The 22,101-nt window shown below is 35.9% G+C and overlaps 1 protein-coding gene across 1 annotated transcript; it reads right to left on the bottom strand.

The window, feature by feature from the left end:
* Positions 1-807: 807 nt before the first annotated feature.
* On the bottom strand, positions 808-22,096 carry LOC145985855 (protein FAM50 homolog). The gene is made up of 7 exons (XM_083119957.1): positions 21,987-22,096; positions 19,664-19,866; positions 15,124-15,288; positions 14,182-14,427; positions 13,635-13,737; positions 5,014-5,168; positions 808-1,376 (listed from the first exon to the last, which is right to left on the bottom strand). The coding sequence occupies exons 2-7, from the start codon at positions 19,841-19,843 to the stop codon at positions 1,155-1,157; spliced, it is 1,071 nt and encodes a 356-aa protein (XP_082976083.1). The 5' UTR covers positions 19,844-19,866; positions 21,987-22,096; the 3' UTR covers positions 808-1,154.
* Positions 22,097-22,101: the final 5 nt, after the last annotated feature.

Consider the following 22,101-nt stretch of genomic DNA (forward strand, 5'->3'; position numbering starts at 1 on the left):
TTCATATATGAGAAGTATTTATTTTACACGAGAGTGCTCAACTAAGCTTATATTACATTTCTTGGATCTGAAGTGAAAGAAAGAAAATTATTTTCCCACAATTGATGCATGCGCCACATGCATGGCATGTGCCCAGAAGACACCTCTGCTCTCAACCTTTCACTTTCATAATCATTTTGTATGTTCTAGGGATGGGGCAGATTAATTGGTACTCCATCGGTATTATATATAGGCATATCAGTAAAATTAGCCATCCAATATATCTATATTAGTGCAAAATTCTGCCATTTTGTTGTAATTTTTTATGGATAATCTTCATGTGCTCCTTTTTAAAAAACTGACTTTTTCACTGCAGTCACCTTGAAACACACATTTATTAAGATCAATGATCCATTCAGGTTCTTCAAGGACCATTTGGAATTTTATATCTGTACTTTATTGGTATCGGTCAAAATTTCATATCGGCCCATCCATAGTATATTCTGTAGTAGAAGAGCACAACAGATATATTTTTTTTTTAGAATTTAGAATAACTTAGCCATTTTTTGAAACAGGGGAAGTTTTTTTTTTTTAGCAGGTCAAAGGGACCAGCAGCATTTTATGTGTATCATCTGCAAATAGTACTGCTTTTGTGTTACGTTCTCTGTATTTCACAAGCATGGCATTCATGTTGTCGGATCATAATGACAAGAGAATCAGAACACACAAGTCACCGAGAAGCAAATAAAGAAATGTAATAAAATATAAGATTTGGAAAATTAGTACAAGAATAACACTGTAGTAACACTAGTAGTATTTATGGTATATATTTTGCACTTCAATATAAAAAATGTATCATACACAAGTAGTCAATTACACCTATGGGTGCATATTACTCTATGACTTAACATCTTAACACATTGACATGATATGGCCTAGCATGATAACATCTCCCGACAAAAAACATTCACAAAAGTACAACTTACTAACATAGTGTTACTTTCCATCAAATTTTCTCAACTTTTGTAAATTTTTATGTGAAAATGACAGTTCATTACAGAGGATAGTAAAATTTTACTAGTTGTCAGTTTAATCTTGCTAAAGATGTTAAAGTTTAATGGGGAAACACCTGTGATGCAGAAAAACCTTGCATTGTTTTATCCTGAAATGTCCTGTCATTTCTTGCACCTGTCTCCAACGGTGTACTTGTCGTAACACTTTGTGGGATCGTATGGCTCCCAACGACTCGCTGGAAAAATATGCTTATTCCGCTCGTACCAACTTCGTAGAAGGACTTTTCCAGCGTGAGATTCTTCTTTCTCGATGCTTGCATCATTTACCAATCGCACATCATCATGGACATCAAATGTGAAAAGGGGTCCACTTTTACCACGAGCCTACAAACAAGATCAAAAAGATTTTTGTATGCAGCACAACTGAGAACATAAGCAAAGTGGAGTTTTCAGCCATTTCATTTTCTAGATATTTCCAGAGTACATGAACGGTAAAATTCTTTGAGATTTCTCCACATTCCCACAGACTGGGAAATTCAGGAGAAGTCTCAGAATATGAAATGCTACGGGTGGGATGAATTAACTAGTTCTCTATAGTTATCAGCTGATACAGGCATTTTGATTTATCCATGTAATTACCAGTGTGATATTTCTATAAATGCTTCACAACTTAATATAAAATTCTGCTATTTTGTTAATGTTTTTATACACAAAAAGATATTAATTTATGTACCCTGGTTTTGCATGATAAAGATTAAAAAAAAAAAAAAGATAAAGCTATTCCCATGTATTGCACTCATAGAGGGCGTTGATGTATTCATATCTCCCCCAGTACTCCATGTTTTGAGTCCCAGAGTCACTTTCTGCAGGAACATCTCCTAGTAATCAAACCCAGCTATCCTCAGTGGCACTACAATGCTAGGAGTCCCGAGTTCAAATCCAGGCCTGGGCATTCGTTGCGTGTCCCTTCCTCTATTTCAACATCATCACTCATCCTATTCTTCACGATTAGCCAAAAGTGGCAGAAAAGCAAAATAAAATAAACTGAATTAATATATCAATCTGACCCAGTTCTTTCACGGAACAGTCAGAAGTCTTTTCGGCTTCACCATCACATAGTAAATGCCCAGATACAAAGAGTTTACGTGTGCACATTCAGCGCTTGGAAGTGGAGGGGGTTCTTGCATGTATCCATGGAGAGAGTGCAGTAGCTGGGCAGAGGAATCTCCCTAATTTCAAGCACTGCACACACAAAGTAATGAACCAGGAATGGAACATAGTTCTTCCATGTGAGTCTGATGTTCAACCTAATATTTTGCTGCTGTCCCTCATGTCAGCAAAGTGAATGATAAATGGGTCATTCCACGCCATTTCAACGAGGTCATGACACCCACCAACTCCGATTTCGATGAAATTTGCTATACACCCTTCCTTTATGGTTGAAAGAAACCCCCTAAATTTTTTTCACTATCTCAAACGGTTTTCATTTTACAGCACTTTGAAATGTCATGAAATCAGTGTTGTCTGTCACTCTTGAGACCCTCGTAACAAGATACCCTTGCTTACATTTTATTTCTTTTCTCCTTAACCAATCATCAGATCTCTTTGAAATTTTACACAAAGTTCTATGAAATAATGAGGATTTCAGTAAAAAAATACACCAGCACTCAAAAAATTTACAAATGCCTATAAAAAGACCAATAATGGATTTGTAGCCTATTTTTTGTGGTGGGAAAACTAGGTTACGAAAATCTGAATTTTCATCATGTGGGTATGATGGAACAAAAAACTTTTGATGTTGAAAATCATTGCAAAGACATGCTCTTTTTCTACAAAAAATAAAATTTTTGGTTTTTTTATTCCTAACAAAAATTTTACGTTTTTTGGAAATTGCCTAAAATTTCAGGGTCAATCCGTACCAAATGGTCCAGTACTGGTCGCTCGACCATTTTTAAAATTTTTCATTTGTTTGTCGTAACCCCTGTACAAGGGTAGTTCAAAAGAGGCATTATTTTTCTAAAACTAGACTTCATTTGAAAATGGTGGCCATTTTTGTTTCTCATGACTTGCACCATTTTTGGCCTGTGCAGACAGTTGCGATAATTATGATAACTCAGCTAAGAAAAACTATAGAAATCTGGGGTAAAAAACATTGTTTTCAGTACATTTCAGGCTACATTTTATATTCCGTATCTTTTTTCACCACATCTAATGCAAATGGCTGAAATTTAGGGTCAAAACTGACTGATATTCAATTTTGAAGGGAAATCAATGTATAGGATATATGTTTTTAGTAGGTAAGCAATGAAATATCAGAGCTATAATTTTTTTTAGAGGAAACATGTACATCCAAAGTTTCAGCAGAAAATATTTGACACACAGCCGTACACGCCTTTTCTTTGATAATAGCTACTAACGGGCTTTCTATGCCATTCATATGTTGCAATTAAGTAATACGTACAATAATTGTAATTGCATGATAGTGAATTAAAAGTAAATAATTATAATTGTAACTAATAACGTAAATTTGTCTGCTTTTGCCAAACTTCCCCTGTTGTAACTTTGTTATCATATAATATCAATCTCGAAATGTTTTACAGGTACCTCTTTATGCAGTAAATATCAAATTTTATTAGGTTCCCAACCAGATATCGGGTTGATTTCAGTTTTATGTCAACTATATGCATAGAAGGCTAATCGAGACTGGACCTACAGTTAATTAAAGTGGGATCTGAACCAGTATGTGCCTGCACTGGGTATCGAACCTGGGACCCCTTGGTCACAAAACATCGACGTAACCACTATGCCATCTGGAAGACCTTTCCAACCAGACATATATTTGGAACCCAAATTTTGAGAAAAATGAGCATTTTCAAAGAGCTTTATCTCAATGCGGAAACCAGTAACAGAGCTCAAATATTTTTGGCTGAAACTTTGGATGTACATGTTTCCTCTAAAAAAAATTATAGCTCTGATATTTCATTGCTTACCTACTAAAAAAAATATATCCTATACATTGATTTCCCTTCAAAATTGAATATCAGTCAGTTTTGACCCTAAATTTAAGCCATTTGCATTAGATGTGGTGAAAAAAGATACGGAATATAAAATGTAGCCTGAAATGTACTGAAAACAATGTTTTTTACCCCAGATTTCTATAATTTTTCTTAGCTGAGTTATCATAATTATCGCAACTGTCTGCATAGGCCAAAATGTTGCAAGTCATGAAACAAAAATGGCCACCATTTTCAAATGAAGTCTAGTTTTAGAAAAATAATGCCTGTTTTGAACTACTCTTGTACAGGGGTTACGACAAACAAATGAAAAATTTTAAAAATGGTCGAGCGACCAGTACTGGACCATTTGGTACGGATTGACCCTGAAATTTTAGGCAATTTCCAAAAAACGTAAAATTTTTGTTAGAAGGAATAAAAAAAAAATATATTTTTTGTAGAGAAAGAGCATGTCTTTGCAATGATTTTCAACATCAAAAGTTTTTTGTTCCATCATACCCACATGACGATAATTCAGATTTTCGTAACCTAGTTTTCCCACCACAAAAAATTGGTCTTTTTATAGGCATTTGTAAATTTTTTGAGTGCTGGTGTATTTTTTTCTGAAATCCTCATTATTTCATAGAACTTTGTGTAAAATTTCAAAGAGATCTGATGATTGGTTAAGGAGAAAAGAAATAAAATGTAAGCAAGGGTAGCTTGTGTCGAGGGTCTCAAGAGTGACAGACAACACTGATTTGATGACATTTCAAAGTGCTGTAAAATGAAAACCGTTTGAGATAGTGAAAAAAATTTAGGGGGTTTCTTTCAACCATAAAGGAAGGATGTATACCAAATTTCATCGAAATCGGAATTTATGGGTGTCAAAATCTTAGTTTTTTGCGTTGATTTGATATGGAATGACCCATATATCCTAGTGCCAAACTAATAAATTGTTTCTCAGAAAGCAAGACTAAAATAGAAATATTCCAACTTGTACACATTTTGTTTACAATTGAGCACCTTACCTTTGTAACAATGAAGTCATAGAATGTGTAATGGTGAGGAAGGATCAGGTCTTCTTTCACGTACATTAACTGGTCAGCAGTGACTGTCTTCAGTTCGCTGAATTCTTTCCTCAGCTGCTCCAAGCAACGTTGCAAGAACTGATACATCGAGTTTCCTAAACAAAGCAGTTTTTATGTTAGAAGCTGAGCAAAGCAGGGTGTAGATAACGTGTAAAATCAACTGCACTTTAACCAAGCTCTAATTTTCTTGTTCTCTATATTGGCAGCTTCAGTCTCAACCTTTTATAACTTTTTTCACTGGCCTTGACAATTTTGGTGAAAATAATGTTTTATACGTAATAATCTATTGTGCTAGATTCCTGAAGGTGAGGGGAGACATATTTTGGAAGGGATAGGACATATTAGCCCCAATGCACACAAGTGGAATTTAATGCAGCGAGTTCACTGTGAACCTGACTTATACTTGTTCCTTTGCAGGGATGCAGACGTGCAAGTGAACACTTAACAGCCTGTGGAAAGCTACTTGAACGTAAAGATTCATGGTAAACTCACTGTATCAAAATCCTGCACATGTGCATCAGAGATTAATCTGGGCTCTTATCAGTATTATCCAAAATAGACATATTGCCAATCTCATAATTGTATAAATAGCCTGTAATTTAGTGAAAATTCTGGCATAGGTTGATTTTATAAATATAAAGGTATAATTTAGAACTGAGACAATACTACTACCAAATCCAATGTACCGTTATTAATCAATACCAATGGTTTTGGATGGTGAGTCTTGCAATTTAATAACCAGTGCTGTCTGATATTTTTCCAGAGTCTGGATGTCTTGAGGGGTCTCCAAAAATGTCATGAGAGACTTTCGCAGAATATAAATGTCTTGGAAATTATGCAAAATTCATGATTTTCATTAATTTTGCAATATTGTGCAAATAAATTAATTTTGTGACTAAATGGTTATATCATGTGCAATCAATTATAAAAGCAAAATTCTGGTAGGTGGTTGTAATGTAATTCCAATGTGAAATTTATACATATTCTGAACTACTTTGAATTGTTACAATTTTCATGTATTGCAGTCTGTAACAGCAGTATCGGATCAGCCCTAATGTAATTAAAGTATAGTTTATAGCTTGTACCAACATGAGAGAACAGTACTGTTACTGATTTTTCCACTTTCATTGCTAAGTGCACAACCTGTGCCTAGTGAACATCAGACTTGGCATTCTTCCAAATGATGTGGACTGCTTGAAAATATGTTTTAAAAAAAAACGTGACATATACCAAGAAAAGTTAAGTAGGGGAAAAAGTCACTCGTATTATCTCTCATAGGTTATATACGAGGAGCGCTCAAAAAGTAATGCCCCCCATTTTTTTTTCTCATTACTGGTTCAAGATATCGAAGTGTCCTGTTCCTCAGTCTGACTGTGATGCTTCCTTAGTTTGTGTGCAGAGTTTCACGTTCGACCGATAGGTGGTAGCAGTGTAGCGGTGAGTAAAGATGACGGGTCTGTGTGACACTCATTACAAACAGAGAGCGGTAATTGAATTCTTGGTGGCCGAGAACGAAAGTGTGGTGAATATTCACAAAAGTGTTGTTGGCACACCATTACGAGCCAGAGACAAAGAAACAATCGATGGAGTGGCACCACACACAATCACCAAGAAAGAAGAAGTTCAAAACAACAGCCTCTGCCGGTAAAGTGATAATCACAGTGTTCTGGGACATGTTTGGGGTCGTTCTTGTTGATGTTTTGGCCCAAGGTGAAACAGTAAATTCTGACAGGTACATCAACATGGAGCAACTGAAGAAACTCTACAGGAGAGTGAGACCAGACAGAAATGTGAAGGATGTGTTGCTTTTGCATCCAAAAGCACACACGAGCCTGAAAACCACAGAGGCAATGGCCAGATTGGGGTTCTCTATACTCCCCCATCCTCCTTACAGCCCTGATCTTGCTCCTTCCGACTTCTATCTCTTTGGGCCAATGAAGGATGCACTGCACGGTATGAAATTTGAGGACAATGAGAGTGTGGTTCATGCTGCGAAAACATGGTTTGAAGAAACAGCCCGCAAGCTGGTACAGGGATGGCATACAAGCCCTTGTTCCAAGGTGGAGTAAGGCCGTAGCAGTGAAGGAAGATTATGTTGAAAAATAAGATGTATAGAGGATACATACAACAATATTCTGTAGCAATATCATTAACGTCAATTAAATATTAGCTGAGGAAAAAGTGTGGGGCATTACTTTTTAGCGCTCCTCGTACATTAATCAGGAAGGTGAGTGAACCCCTCCAGTTCGTCATGGAACACTTGTAATTTTATATTGGATTGGTAGCATATTGGTATCAGTAAATTTATATCAGGACAGGACTAAATTTTTGTAGGACTTTCATAGTAAAAGTAACGAAACACCTGGTGGCTATTTTAATACGCAAACATTTCAACATTACGTGTGCTTTTCCAAGAGCTGTAAACAGAATGAAATGGTAATGTGGGTTACAACAAATAACCAGTAACAATTACTAGTACTAAACAGTTACATTTTTACAGGCTGCCAATAAACAAAATATGTTTAAAAAATACTGCATTATTACATTTGAACTAGTTTGTATTAAATTACTGAAAACCGAATTCACGTTTGATATCTTCCCTTCCTTTTGCGAGATGGAAGTTGAGACGTCTTGAAAATAATGGTTTCAACAATGATTAAGCATTCCCCTGTAATGTCATCACTTATATTTGTCAACTGCTCCCTAAAACTGGCAATAAATCAAGATTCAGTAATTTCTTCTTTCGATGTTTAAAACTTACTTTTTTTAGTTACATATGTGTAGTACTAGATTATTTAATCAATTCTTACTTATTATTTGTTGTAACTGACATTATGTTTCATTCTGTTCCTAACTCTTGAAAATAATACACGGGAAGTGTGTAGAAATTTAGATTACTAAAAAAGTTCAGTCAATGTAACAAAAAGTAAGGAATATGTTGGTTCTATTTTATCGATATTGTCAAATGTTTGTACTGGTCTCTATTGTATTGTGTAAGGTAAGAATTATTTCAGACTTTTCTATTTTACAAATAGGTTTACAAGCACAAAAAGAAAACAACTTATTTTGTTGTGTCAGGACTCATGCAACTTTATTCAGAATTAGAAAGCTAAATGTAGCCTTCCTTGTGCCCAGAAAACAGTAACGAGAATGAATTTATCATGGCTGAGAAATCTAATCTTGCATAAGAAATAAGATTTTTGCATGTGGCAAACGTTATGTAATGCAAGGGTGGAAACTAGTCAAGTGGTCAAAATTACTGATTTAAGTGACAAAAATTTTAAAAAAAACTTACCAAATACTGACCAGTTTATTTACACTATGTCAATAAATTGCCATCCTATAAGTAGGTGTGGGGTATCATAATATAAAAAGATGTTAAAAACTGTACTTACGTATAATAGTATGTTGTTCCTATTTTCCTTTCTTTAGAACTACGTTTTGGAGACTAACTATCCCCTTCTTCAGGTTCGTATGAAAAAACTAGGTACTACGTCGAAATGTAATAAAAGGATTGTGAAAAATTGGAAAAATAAAAAGAGATTTTGGGATCGTTTGCGGTATGAAAGCCCCAAAGAATGTGGAAAAATACTTTACTGATTAAAAAAAAGGAAAGACGACTACGGAAATCCTGGAAAGACAGAAGGGAGTATATCGAATAGAATGTCAATGTAGGAAGGAATACATAGGACAGACTGGTCGAAATATGGGTAAAAGATGGAGTGAACATGAAAAAGATATAAAAGAAAAAGTTCCCAAAACAGGCCTCTCGAAACACATTTTGGAAAGCGGACATAGAATTGCAAAAAAGGAAATCATTAGAAAGGAAAACAGAAAGTTAGGAAGAAATGTGTAGGAAACAGCGAATATTTGTAGAGGGGAGAAGAATAATCTTAACAGGGATGAAGGAAATTTAGAAGAAGGGTGGATCAATTTCCTCAAAAAATGGGATAAAGCCTGGAACCCAATATCGGTTTTTCACGTCACTCCGGAAGTTATCCCAGCTGTTCGAGAAGAACGGGAATTTACATTGGATTTGTGATGCAAAAAGGGGAGAGGAAAGCATCCATGGAGGAGTGACCTTCATGTAGATTAGGAAGCACAGTTGAGCAGGAAAGGCTGTAGCTGCAAGTTGTATATACACACAGGTTTTTTAATTTTTTTTTAATTGTTTTAACATGAGAATAGGTTAATTGTGCATGTTTTTAGTGAACGACAAGCTTTTTATATACGTCCAGGGCGGGGATATACTTAATATCTTAAATGTATCCACACCAACCCTTGTCCACAATCCTTTTATTACATTTCGACGTAGTATTATGTTAAGTACCTAGTTTTTTCATACGAACCTGAAGAAGGGGATAGTTTGTCTCCGAAACGTAGTTCTAAAGAAAGGAAAATAGGAACAACATACTCGCATACGTAAGTACAGTTTTTAACATTAATTTTTTAAGGTCTTTTTATATTCTGGAATTGTGTGTAATATGCACCAAACCTAGAAAAAATAAGGGGTATCATAAATAATAATAATATTATCTGGCCTCCACCATCCCCATATTCAGCCATCACACACCTTCTTCTTCAAGACGAAACTTTTTTTTTCTTTCTGTTACTCTCTCAGCTTTTGCAATTTTGCTTCCTTCTCTTGTATACTAACTTTTTCATTTTTCATTCTCATCAACTTTTCTAACTGTTCTGCTTTCTCCCTGTCATTCATTTCTTTTTCTCTTTGCTTGTCGTCTTTAATGTGTGATATTTACAAGGTACACCTTGTTCTCATATACGTGATACAAAGTTTCTTTGACTAGCAGGTGGGCATTCAAAGTTCTCTCTGACATGCTGGCCCTTTCATCATTCAAAATGCATCCAGATTTTGAAAACCCTCTTTCTATGTCTTCACTACCATGTGATAATGACAGTGCTGCTTTCACTACCTTGGTAAATAGTGGGTATTTAGGATCTCCAAATAATTTTGTCTTTTCAAAGAACTGATTCCAGTACATATCTATGTGGCAAGTTTCGCTGACAGTTTCACTATCGAGTGTAAGAAGTTTCCATTGATCTGTAATCATGTCCAGCGGAATATGCATTGGGAGTGGTGCTACTACTTTCATTATGTCTTTATGGGTCACTTTTTTCACTCACTGTGAAGGAGCTAAAAACACTGAAAATTTCTAATTGAAATTGCTAATTGTTTCGGCCACTAATTTCTTGCTCGTGTGCGCACACGGGCTCCTTTCCTTTGGCGTCTAAAAAAAAGCAAACAGTTCTGAATACTTTCTTCAAAACGAACAAACACAGCATGATAAGTAAAAGAAAAGTGACCCCCTTCCTTCTCCTACAACAGCTCATTATCCGCCACTGGTGTGCATGGTAATGTGATAATTGCAGAATTCAGGTCCCTCTTTCTTGTTTGAATGCAGCTGTCTGGATAGGAAATATTGCCCGTATTATTGTCTGTTGCATGGTAAAAGTTAATGCAAGGATAATTTTATTTTTCCACACTGCTGATAAAAGTTCGGTCTTCGACAACTGCGTTATCTTTAAAATGCCGATGATTTCCCTTCTGCCACCTGCTGCTCTAACTTCCAGCCGGTCTCATTGTGTTTACGCTGCAGCTGGCTCCAGTGTTTAGTCTAGCGTATGGAAAGCTCTCGCTTGCTTGCCGATAACTGCAATGACTCATCCAGTGCGAAGGAATAAGCGTCATTGTTTTGAATCTCGCAAAGCCATATAATCCCCGCTTTTCTTCAGAACCATTAGCATGAAAAAAAAAAAAAACCTGCAATGCTCAATGTAGGAATACGAGAGGAAAAGTTTTGGCGGAGCGAGTGTTTGTCGATTAATCTGAAAATACGCAAGTTTCGCAAAGCTTGTTTTTAGTTCATTTTATGCTGATGAGCTAAGCGGGACTAAATATACAGTTTAAAGTGGGATCCAAACCAGAGTGATTATCGAGTGCGGCACTGTTTAATGTGTCCTAGGATACACATTCGGTGCAAACAGATCGCAAGTTGTGTGTTCACTTTTTCAGAGTGGATTACAATGCAAGTTGAGGAAGAGTTTGAACTGATCCCTGCAAAGGGGGAGGGGGGGGGGCGAATATGAAGTTAACTGAAGCAAAGAATACGTGACTTTTTTTACGATGTGTTTTAGACAGCCAAACCAGAACGAAATTTACAGCCCCGATTTTTTTGTTTTGTTTTCTGCCAGGGAAAGGTTGTGTTCTCTCCCAAGAGAATCTTCTCTTACCAGTTAATCCTGTAACGGACAATGTTCTAGTGAACGCACATAAAATCCAATATACATTCTGTCCGATTATCTCCCGTCTCTTGCTCGCGCCATTGTGACTACTGTCAAGATTCTTCCGAGTTTCACTTCTTGCAATAAACGAGATTGTTTTCCTTTCCGTAGGTCTCCGTGCAAACGGGTTTCTTATGAACTAAAATTGTAAGAATTTCGTGGAAGAGCAACGACTTTGCACAATTAAAAGAAAATACCGTTTTTTAAAAGACTTTTCGCCACAATATGCATCCCGTGCATAACCGGTTGTATAGCTAGGCAGGATAAATGGTATTAACCGTCTCCTTGGAATCTTTGTGTCCGCGTTAAGCTCCGTGTTCTCATTTTGTGTAACATTTTTTACACTTTCTTTAAAACGTACAATATTATTATATAGTACATATAATGCTTATTTTCTGAGCTACCACAAAGTATAAAACATCCTTTGTGGGGGTAATTTATACTCTACTTTATTTACACCTGAAAACAGGCGCCATCTTGAAAAGTTTGGATAACTCGAAGTCGTTTAATACGGAGTTGACATTTTTTGGTCCCTTGAAGTTCGTATTAACGAGGTTTTCCTGTAACCAGGCACTTGTGCAACAGAACATCACATCTGCTTTCATTGTCTCATGTTTTAAGAAATTTATTGTATTTCTATACTTTGAAGAAGATGTCACCAAAATACTATTACTTTTAGGAACAAATTCCTTAAAGTACCTTGTAACTGCTGGCCATTGTTCAATTGGTCTCTCAGCTGCATTCTCTAGTGTTAACTACCTAGAAGAAACATGTTTCAAGAAACGATGATTTGGAATACTGAGATCTCTTTGAACTTTAGTGAAGTCTTCCCATAGTGACGGCCACCCAAAATGGAGCAAAAAAAATAAATAAAAAATGCAAATAGTAGTCACATAAACATAGAAACACTGGCTTTACTGACAGTTTTTGAAAAAAAAACTGAGAAATTACAGACCAAGATGAAAAAACTGACTGTTACTGATCATATTCCAGCCCTGTGTAATGACTTATCATACCAAAAAGCTCATGTTTATATGGATGATTAACACACTCACCTTTGGTGCTAGTTATCCCTTGTCCAATCCCCGAAATTTTGGAGCTTTCCTGGCAATGGAACCTTAGCACTCTTAGCTTTCATGCAAGAGGTCTTATCATTCAGGTAAGAGGAGTCCCATTTTGTAGGATAAGTGTCTGAATACATATTTTCTCTTTGTAATGAGTTCTCTCCCCTGGCGAAATACATCAATTAAGGAAATGGTTCTTCATAGAACATTTCCAATATAATTTTCATGGAATAATTTCTAATTACAGTTTAATTTAATATAATACATATTATATAATAATAAGAACCTCTCTTCATAACTTAAATTACACTGAATAATCAGCACCTTTTTGTAGCTGCTCTAATATTTTTTCAGCAATTAATCCTGTCCAATAATATAGAGCTCGTTTATCATAATCTGCTTCATCACTAATCTGTATCTCTACGTGCTTGCAATACTTCTTTTAGTAGGTATTATAATACTGCTGCAATTACCAGATGCTGCTGTTTATGTCGGCATCGTTGCCAATTATTGTCTATCCATTTATGAAGCGTTTCACACACTTCGCACAGTTTGTTTTTTTGGATTTACTTTTAATATTGGTGTGATCACAGATTACAGAATATTGGTATAAGTAAATTTTATTCAAGTGCTGCCAAAAATTTAATATCTGCCCATTTATACAAATTAGCAAAGAAATTCAATATGAAACTGAAAAGTTTGGCATGAGAATAAATTGATTTAGCCAGTGACTTAAGGCAAAGTAAGTAGAAGACTTTCATGTATGAGAAATCACTTGATTTGTTGTCACAAATTCATTTTACATTTACACTGCGAGGTTAGCCACGAGAAAGCGAGAGAAGTTGATGCATACAGCTTCCATTATTCGTAAGGTCCCAACATCTCTGTCACGAAGATCAGTTACAGGGCTTAAACACACAACCACCTTATCATGAAGACTTTACTTCGAGGCAGTTTGGGATAAAAATGTAACATGATCCAGTGGAATGTTGATTTTATATTTTACAAGGGACCATGATGAAAGAATTCAAAATGCAGGGAAACTTTGTATTTATAACATTTTACTTTGCTGGGACCAGGATGATTGAGGGCTAAATGTAAAATCAGGATCTCACTGCATGTAGTGTTTGCCTGCCCAAACTCAGATATTTCAGTAAACCTGACATGCATATGGAATCTTAACACACTGCTCACCTTTTTTCATTCTGACGGTCCGCCTATGTCCAGAGCCATCCCAGTAACTGAATGTGATCTCTATTTCTTCACTTTTCAGAGTTGTCTGTTTAGCTGCCCACTCCTGAATAAGAAAGCTAACAGGCATATTAGTACTCTGCAAATCTGAAAAAAATACTCCTAAGATATCATGCATGCAGGATATTAAAAATGTACCTCACAACTAGAATTGGCACCGTAATTTTAAACAAATCATACCTTAGTAGATTATGTACTGTAAAGTGTAAAGTTACCAGTTTTTGCAACATTATAATAAAAAAAACCAGTTAAGGGATGTTATCACTAAAAATGGAAACAGTGCAAAGAAAAATATTTCACCAACACCAATCAAAGTTTCCCAATTGGGGTGAACTGCCCATATTTCTTCCTATTCAGTGCGGAATTGCTTGAACGGACACAGCTCAACATTTTTTTCCTCACAAATAAGTACCTTCAGACAGATGCAGAGCTACATCTTTACACATTAAATTATTAACCTAAATTTCTGTAGAAAGAGACACTGCAATACCTGTCTCAGCTCTTCTCGAAGTCTGTTCTCTTCCTCCTCTCTCTCACGATCTGGCAAGAAGCTTGTATCCACATCTGGGTTCTTCCTAATCTTTTTCTTCATTACTGGCATATCATCATCATCCTCATCACTGCTATCATCTTTTCTCTTCTCCCCATAATCAGATTCATCATTGTCATCATCTTCCTTATCATCATCATCCTCCTCCTCTTCATCTTCATCCAGATTAAAAGACAATGCTTGGATCTGAAAAGCAAACTCTTACAGTTAATATACTGAAATGCATATTTATTCTATTATTTGATAACTTTTACACACTTTGTGCAAAAATTTTTTTGGAACATTAGGAGGAAATTTTAGTCATAAAGTAAATGGTGTGACATCTCGCATAAAAAAACTCATTTTGTCACTTTGAAGATTCTTGGAACCATTCTTTGCAAGAAGTGGTAGAATATGAAAATATGACCGGCTTCCTGCACTTTACACATTTATTTTCATCTGATTTACATACTTAGAAAAATACTCAATTGCTATTCCAAAGAAGCAAAGAATCACTCAAAACAATAAAATGCGCAAAGACACAACAAACCACTTGATTCCTACAGAAAGATGATGAACTTTTGTCCTGCCCTGTATTTCTTCCCAATACATGTTTGTAGCAAGTGGCAACTGCCAGCAGGCTGTTATATTCAGCCTCCAAATTACAGAAAACACATGAAATGAATACATCTTGATTGTAGGAGAAAGGCTAGAAAATGATAACCTATGCTTATTTATTCATTAATTTTTCTTCGAATGTTAACAATGTTCCTTTCTGACAAAAACAATCCTCCTTGGAATATGGCCATGTAAATGCCTGATATACTAAGTGCAAGAAAGAATGTATCCATCCAATGTTACATATTAAATAGGTATATATACACTGAGCTGCACCAGTCTCACCTGTTGTTTTTGTTTCTTCTTCTCTGCCTTTTTTGCCTCAAGTTGTCTCTGCTTTTCCCTTTCTTTCTCAAGTTGTTTCTGGGCCAGTTTTCTTTCCCTCTCCTTTACAATATCTTCTTGCTTTGCTTTCATCTCATTCAGAGTTACAAGACCAATCGTTGAACTCTAACGAAGAGGAAAAAATAATGTTAAATACCATATCAGCCTAAGGAAGCACTAGAATTAACCATACATACATTTAGTGATTAAAAGTAATACTGTTACAGATCTAATTTGTGCATTTAAAAGATGATGAAAGTATTCATTTGTAAAAGGGAATTAGATTAAGAAAAATAGGTGGCACAAATGACCATACATGAAAGTCATGTTGCCTATAAATAATCTTTTCTCATGGCAAAATGCTCTACACATGTTCATGAAATAAAAGAAAATGTATAAATACTAGCTCAACGAAACCTAACAATTAACACATATAAATAGAAACAATGTAAGCACATATTATAACGGTAGCCCCGTCTGGTTTGCTGCAATTTTTGACTCGCTTTGACTCTCTTTGCACCGAAGTGTCTAGTTGGTTGCACGGTTCAACACCGAGTCGTCTAGTTCATTGATTTGGAGTCAAGTAATGTATTTGGTGTCTGCACCACGTTCTGGGTTGGTGTATGTGTGGTGTATGGTCATGTGATGAGTACTAACTAATCAAATGACCGTTTAAAGCAGCAGACAGGCATTTGTTGAATCTTCTGAACTTGAATACCGCTTTCCGTCTAGTTGGTTGAATGTCATTTCCTTGCACCACCCTGAAACTGGTTACACCTGCACTGCACCGAGTGTCAAAAAGTGCAGCAAACTAGATGGGATTGGTAAGAATACCAAACGTCACCTGCCTAATGATATAAGAGCAGGATGGAAAAAAAAAAAACATTCTCAAAAAAAGTATTAACCTTTTACACGCCGAATTGTCTTTGGATTTGAAATTAATGAGTTTATACGTAATTTTTGACTCTCTGGTGTACATTAAAGAGAATTATTCAAACAAATTGTTATTTTTTATTTTCTCTATATGTAAACTGGAGTGTTCCCAATTAGGAACATTGGCGTTTCATGTAAAGTATTATTACAAAGTTTTCTAATTATAATTCAACTGGACCAGCATCTTTTCCATTTAATTATTAGCATAGTAAATGTACAGAAATATTACATATAAGCTTACAGAGAGTGAGACAACATTACAACCTTCAAAATACAAAATACTAATACAAATACATAATAGGATAACATAATTGTATAAAAATGAGAAAACATCATTGTGCAATTTTACTCAAGGAGAAAAGGATTTGTTTTATTGAAAATGTAGCAATACCAAATTTTAAATATATGTAGTTTACACATTTGAAAATGAAAAAAAAATACAGACGCACAGAATGTCCTAAACTGGTGATAAGCCATGGAAAGCTGGGAAGCAGTGTAAATGCATATTTCTTGCACACTCGCAACATTGTAGGCGAGCATTTTTTTGGCAAAATGCACACCTTCCTTGTCCTGCTTCAATCAGAAAATGACCATCAGTTTTCCTCATAGACCCTGGGATTTCAAATCGTGATCCTGGCCTCGAAGATGTTCGTGGATTTTTGCGAATGAGGACGGTAGCTACTTCTCTTCGAAAATCCAAGTGATTCTTTGAACTCTTCCCATGAAGTTCTTGGTGAATTTTCCAGGCTGCAACAACTGCCACATTCAAAGCATTGGAGAATAAATTCCACCACCAATTTTTCCCTCGCAGCTGAGGTCTGTAGCTGGACAGCATACGGTCGAAGACATCGACGCCCCCCATTCCTTTATTGTACTTTCGTACTAAGTGAGGTTCAGGGACATCAATCCTCTTCTTTGATTGCCGAGAGTACCGCTTTGCTGTTCCTAATGGCAAGTGTGTCTGGTAGTTGGATGTCAAGGTGACTACGGAATTATCATTCCATCTACACATGTAAATATCACCACACATTGAAAGTCAAACTCTCCTCTTTTCTTTTTATTTATTTCATTTGTTGAAACCAAGGGACATCTACCAGTCCTTCCTTCTCATATTGTACCTATTACTTTGAATCTCTTTATTTTCAGCTCTTTCAGCAATGTGTATGAGGTAAAGAAATTATCAAAGAAAACTTCAACTTGCAGAGGATTAGTGACAACATTCAATAAGGCTGTCACCACTCTAGTCCCAAGTGGAGAGTTAGATTCATCTTCTTCCTTTCCTTGATAGATTTTCATAACATAAGGATATCCATCACTTGAACTAAGAGTCCAGATTTCCCTTTATGAACATCTTGCAAGAATGATGCCCATAATAGGGAACCATTGATTCGTCGAGTTGTTTATGAAAAATTCCATATTGCTGAAGATTGTTGTTTAGCTCATCATATAATGGTGAAATTTTTAAGTTTATCACCTTCTTTCAATTGAGTATTGTCCATAACGTGGAAATATTTCTTTATACCCCAAAACTTCTGCCTGGGCATCGCAGTTGGGACAATTGGTACAGTCACGTCTTCTGCTGTTGACCAGTACATATCTTCTCTTGGAAAATTGTGATAACCGCTGATTAGAAGCAAACCAAAGAACTGAGCTATGTCATGTTTGAGGAACGACACAATTTTGCCCTTTTGAGCTGCATATAGGCACGTCATTGAAGAGAGATGCTCGAGGTATGCCTCTGGTAAAATTTTATGAAACAATTCAATAGGTTCCAGTGGCAGTAATTCTGGGTGTTTGTCAGATAAGCACTGAAATGAATCATCGCAATGGAGCAAATTGTTTTCTATAACCGTAGACTTCTTCCACGAAGGATGGCCTACCTGTTTACTTGATGCCCCTTTAGCCTTTCTTGATGTGGTTGGATGAAGAGACTCCGGAGTAGATTGTTCCACTTTAGTTGTGACAACCAATTCACCACACACATCTGAAGGAAGCACTTCTTCCAAAACATTGTCATCAATTTTTTCCTCATCGGTAAGATCTGCAGTTTCTTCTGGAGGCAAGTGGCAAATATCCACTACATCTCCAATGTCTTCAGTATCGTCATCTAAAATTTCATTCAAATACTGAAAAGCTGCTTCCATTGTTATGAAACAATTCGATGCCATGTTGTTCGTACAAATGTTGTTGAAAAACTGAATTTTATAACAACGAGACGGCATGAATCAACAGAAGCAGCTGACAGAACGTGGCACAAACCACGCCGGGATCTTTGTTATACAAACAATGTAAAAACAATTATTTCAAATGTACTTGTAGCCAACAATAAGCATGATTTTATTTCCATTGTTGATGAAGTTACAAAACTGTGAGAGGAAAATTTCTCTTCAGTTTTTTGTGCGAGTTATTTTTGTCTGTAACCATTGTTCACGCAAAACGCCAATGTTCCCATTTGAGAACATGATAATAAACTTAGGTCCAGACTAATAGAAATCACTGAAAAACTCATTCTAATGCATTTCATGTAATACTAGCATTATGTTCTGCCCGATATTGTACAAAGATGAAAAAAGCAATTTCTTTGGGTGTAAATAAAAGATATATAATATTATGAATGCAATTTTAACCATTTTGGAGTAATTTCATAGTATACTATCCAGACGATAATAATGAAAATATTAATTAAATGTTGTTTATAGTAAATATACACCCTAAATTAATAGATAAACAAGAAAACTATGAAAAATTTTGTTTCAGTATAGTTGAAATTGAAAATTAGTTGATGTTCCCAATTGGGAACATTGGCAGGTAAAGGGTTAAGTAATCAGAAAACCAAATCTGTATGTGCTTATACAGGGCACATCATTTAAAAGTGGGTCCCAACCAGAGAATGCACAAACAGATTTACACGTGTTGAAAGTGACGACTGTTGGTGCATAATATGATGTAGCAAACACAGACGAATTAGTTGGTGTTTTAAGTCCACTTTATGCACAGGAAGGCTAATCGGGACTGGACCTACAATTTATAGTAGGATCCAAACCACTGTGCCATGTGCCTCCACCAGGTAACGAACCCAGGACCCCTTTTTTGCAAGGTGACTACATCAGTAGGGAGGCTGGATCAACGTGTGTGTCTGTAGTAATATGGTAATATAATAAAATTATTTGCCCATATCTATTACATTCTTTCTCATCCTATACATGGGGCCACTTGTATCCAGCAGACAAGAATAAAATATTATTCATGTAGAAAACATACTTGTATCATGATGACATCAGAACCTATGCTGGGTATATTTTGTATGGCAGGGGCTGTCACATTTTTTATATTTACATGATAAATTCATATTTCGGGTATATGTTTTCTCTGTTATCAGGTTTTTCTCATATGTTGGGGTGAGGGAAGTGATTATTACCAGACACTCCCCTATTCAACAGTTATTGGCTCACTTATTGCCATGTTTAGTGAGGTACACAAGCTGTCTATGAATTGTCACGTTAAAACTATTTCATAATTATAGCCATAAATCAGTACAGATTATATATAGAGTTTTGTGCAGATTTACCTTTAACTGTTGCTCTACTGCATCATAATGTGCTGCAAATTTGTTTTCGATGTTGGAAATGCGAAGATCTTCTTCAATTTTCTTTTTCCTAAATTCCATCTCTTGCTGAGCCTTCTCTCTTTTCTTCATCAGCTGCATGGCTCTCCCAGCTTCACTTGCAGCTCCTTTGTAGTGAGCCATCTTGGATGTTTTTACCTTTTTATCTGAAATCATAATGAAAAAAAAATCACTAGATACAAAGCAATATTTTACTAATAAAAATAACAAATATCTAAATGAAATTATATTGATAAGTTTCCCCCGACTCTATGTACAATTGCAAGAGTGAGCAATTATGCATTATCTGTAATGATAGCGTGCCATAAGGATTATTGCTTCCAAAGCTAGGTTACTGGAAATGACTATGGTTAGCGTGGCGGAACTATATATACTCTAGAAAAGCGGTACTATTTTGCGGTGCGACTATATATAGACGGTATTTGAAAATTAACGGTTGTTGTATTGCAGCAAGTCATATATGTAGACCCCTCATTTTAATACAGCCCATTTTTTTATGCAAAAACTATATTTGCACGAAATTTGAACATTCCTTAAAATAATGAGCGCTGTTTGGACTAAAAAAAGTTATTTATGTTGAAAAAAAAAACAACTTGAAAATTACATTATGCACTTCTCATGGACAAGATATTTTCCATCGACAAGCGACAGTAAATATCGTAGAAGCGTGGGAATGAATGTAGAAGTAAATCGGAACCTTAGTAGAATGCATTTAGGGACTTTATTTTAATGCTAAGGGAACCAAACCTAACCTGCCTTACCTAACCATGAAAACATATATTGAACAAATCGCTGAAACTCCGCAGTATGTGTTAACAGACGTACATCGAAATCGAACCATGTAAAAATTACATTCGTAGCATGATGAAATTGCAATAAAACAAAAGGAACTTGGGCTGAATCATCCCCTCCCCCTTCCCAGCTAACTCTAAGTCAACCAAACATCCCCCCCCCCCCACAAGTTCAACGGTAAAAATCTCATATTCCCCGGACACCTATAACTTCTTCGTTTTGTCAATTTTTGACACTTGTACTTACCTATCTGCTTCGCGGAACATTCTTTAAGGTGTATTCAAGTTTTTTGTCACGGAATCGGTGGGAAATTTAAAGAAACAAATTATTTTAGTTTGAAATTTTTAGTCAAAATTTTCCACCGATTCTGGGCTCCGCCCCTGTGGTAATTGACCTACCACCCCCAACCGCTAACGCGGCCCCACCTCCGCTCTGCTACGGCTCCCCGGATTTCTATATAGACTCCCTGTTAAAGGCATGTTAGAAATTGGCCGGAGTCACCTGCCCCCAAACTTTTAAATTTGAAGAAATCCATTACATCACACAAAACACCTTCCAGATGTTAGACAATGCTACAGAAACTTATTACCGTAAGTAGTTTCTTCTGTAAAAATGAATAAATCTGTTCGGGGAATATCAGATTAGTACCTAAACAAAATTAAAAATTCCCTGGTAATTACATTATCATGGATAACCTGTTTGGTCTTGATTTTTGTGACGTCCCAATACTCTTAAAATGTTTAATACGTTGAGAAATTCATGCAGAACTTTGTAATAATCAGCTTGTTGTAAAAAAACACTTTACACTTAACACTTTACTATACCGGAGACGGATTTCTTCAAATTTACAGGAGAAAGTACTTACGCAAATCATTTTCTGTAGCGTTGTTGATGTTCGGGAATGTAGTTTTGATCCATTTTAATGCGAATGCATGTGGTTTTCTACGAAAATCTATTTCCGACGCGCTATTGCTGCTGCCGCCATTTGCTTTCTGCACGAGAGCACAATACGCTCTCGTATTGTCCGTATATGCTAAATTGAACGAAAGGAGTGCTAATAGAACCGAACCTAACCCTAACAGGCCTAACCTAACCTAGTAGGCATACCTCGTCCCCGTGATGGTTCGTGGAGCTATCGTGAATTTTTGGGCTAACGTCAATGGTTTTTGGGGCTGCCCGTGGAATGTTTGTGGGAAATAAGGAACAACAGTAAGTACTTGTTATTGTAAGAAATAGACCTTATTTTCGTTAGAAATTCATTACTTCACCTAAAGAAATGTTCCGCAATGCAGAATAGTACGTTAGCAATGTAAAAAATTGCAAAATAAATCATTGATAGGTGTCTCCGGTATAGTAAAGTAGTGCCAAAAAAACTTAAAATTATCCAAAAAATCAATCTTGAAATATCCTATATATACATAATAAAAAAAATAAAGATATACTCCGGAAATAATAACAATAGATAAGGACTAACCTTCTACTGATACAATAGCAAGGTATTAATTATTTGTTCCGTCAATTTTGTCTCGGATATATTTCTGCGATTAAAGTTCCACAAAAATAATACAGATTACAGTCGATAAGAAACA

The sequence above is a fragment of the Lepisma saccharinum genome, chromosome 3 (assembly GCF_977018435.1).
Source record: "Lepisma saccharinum chromosome 3, izLepSacc3.1, whole genome shotgun sequence".
Classification (NCBI taxonomy): Eukaryota; Metazoa; Arthropoda; class Insecta; order Zygentoma; family Lepismatidae; genus Lepisma; species Lepisma saccharinum.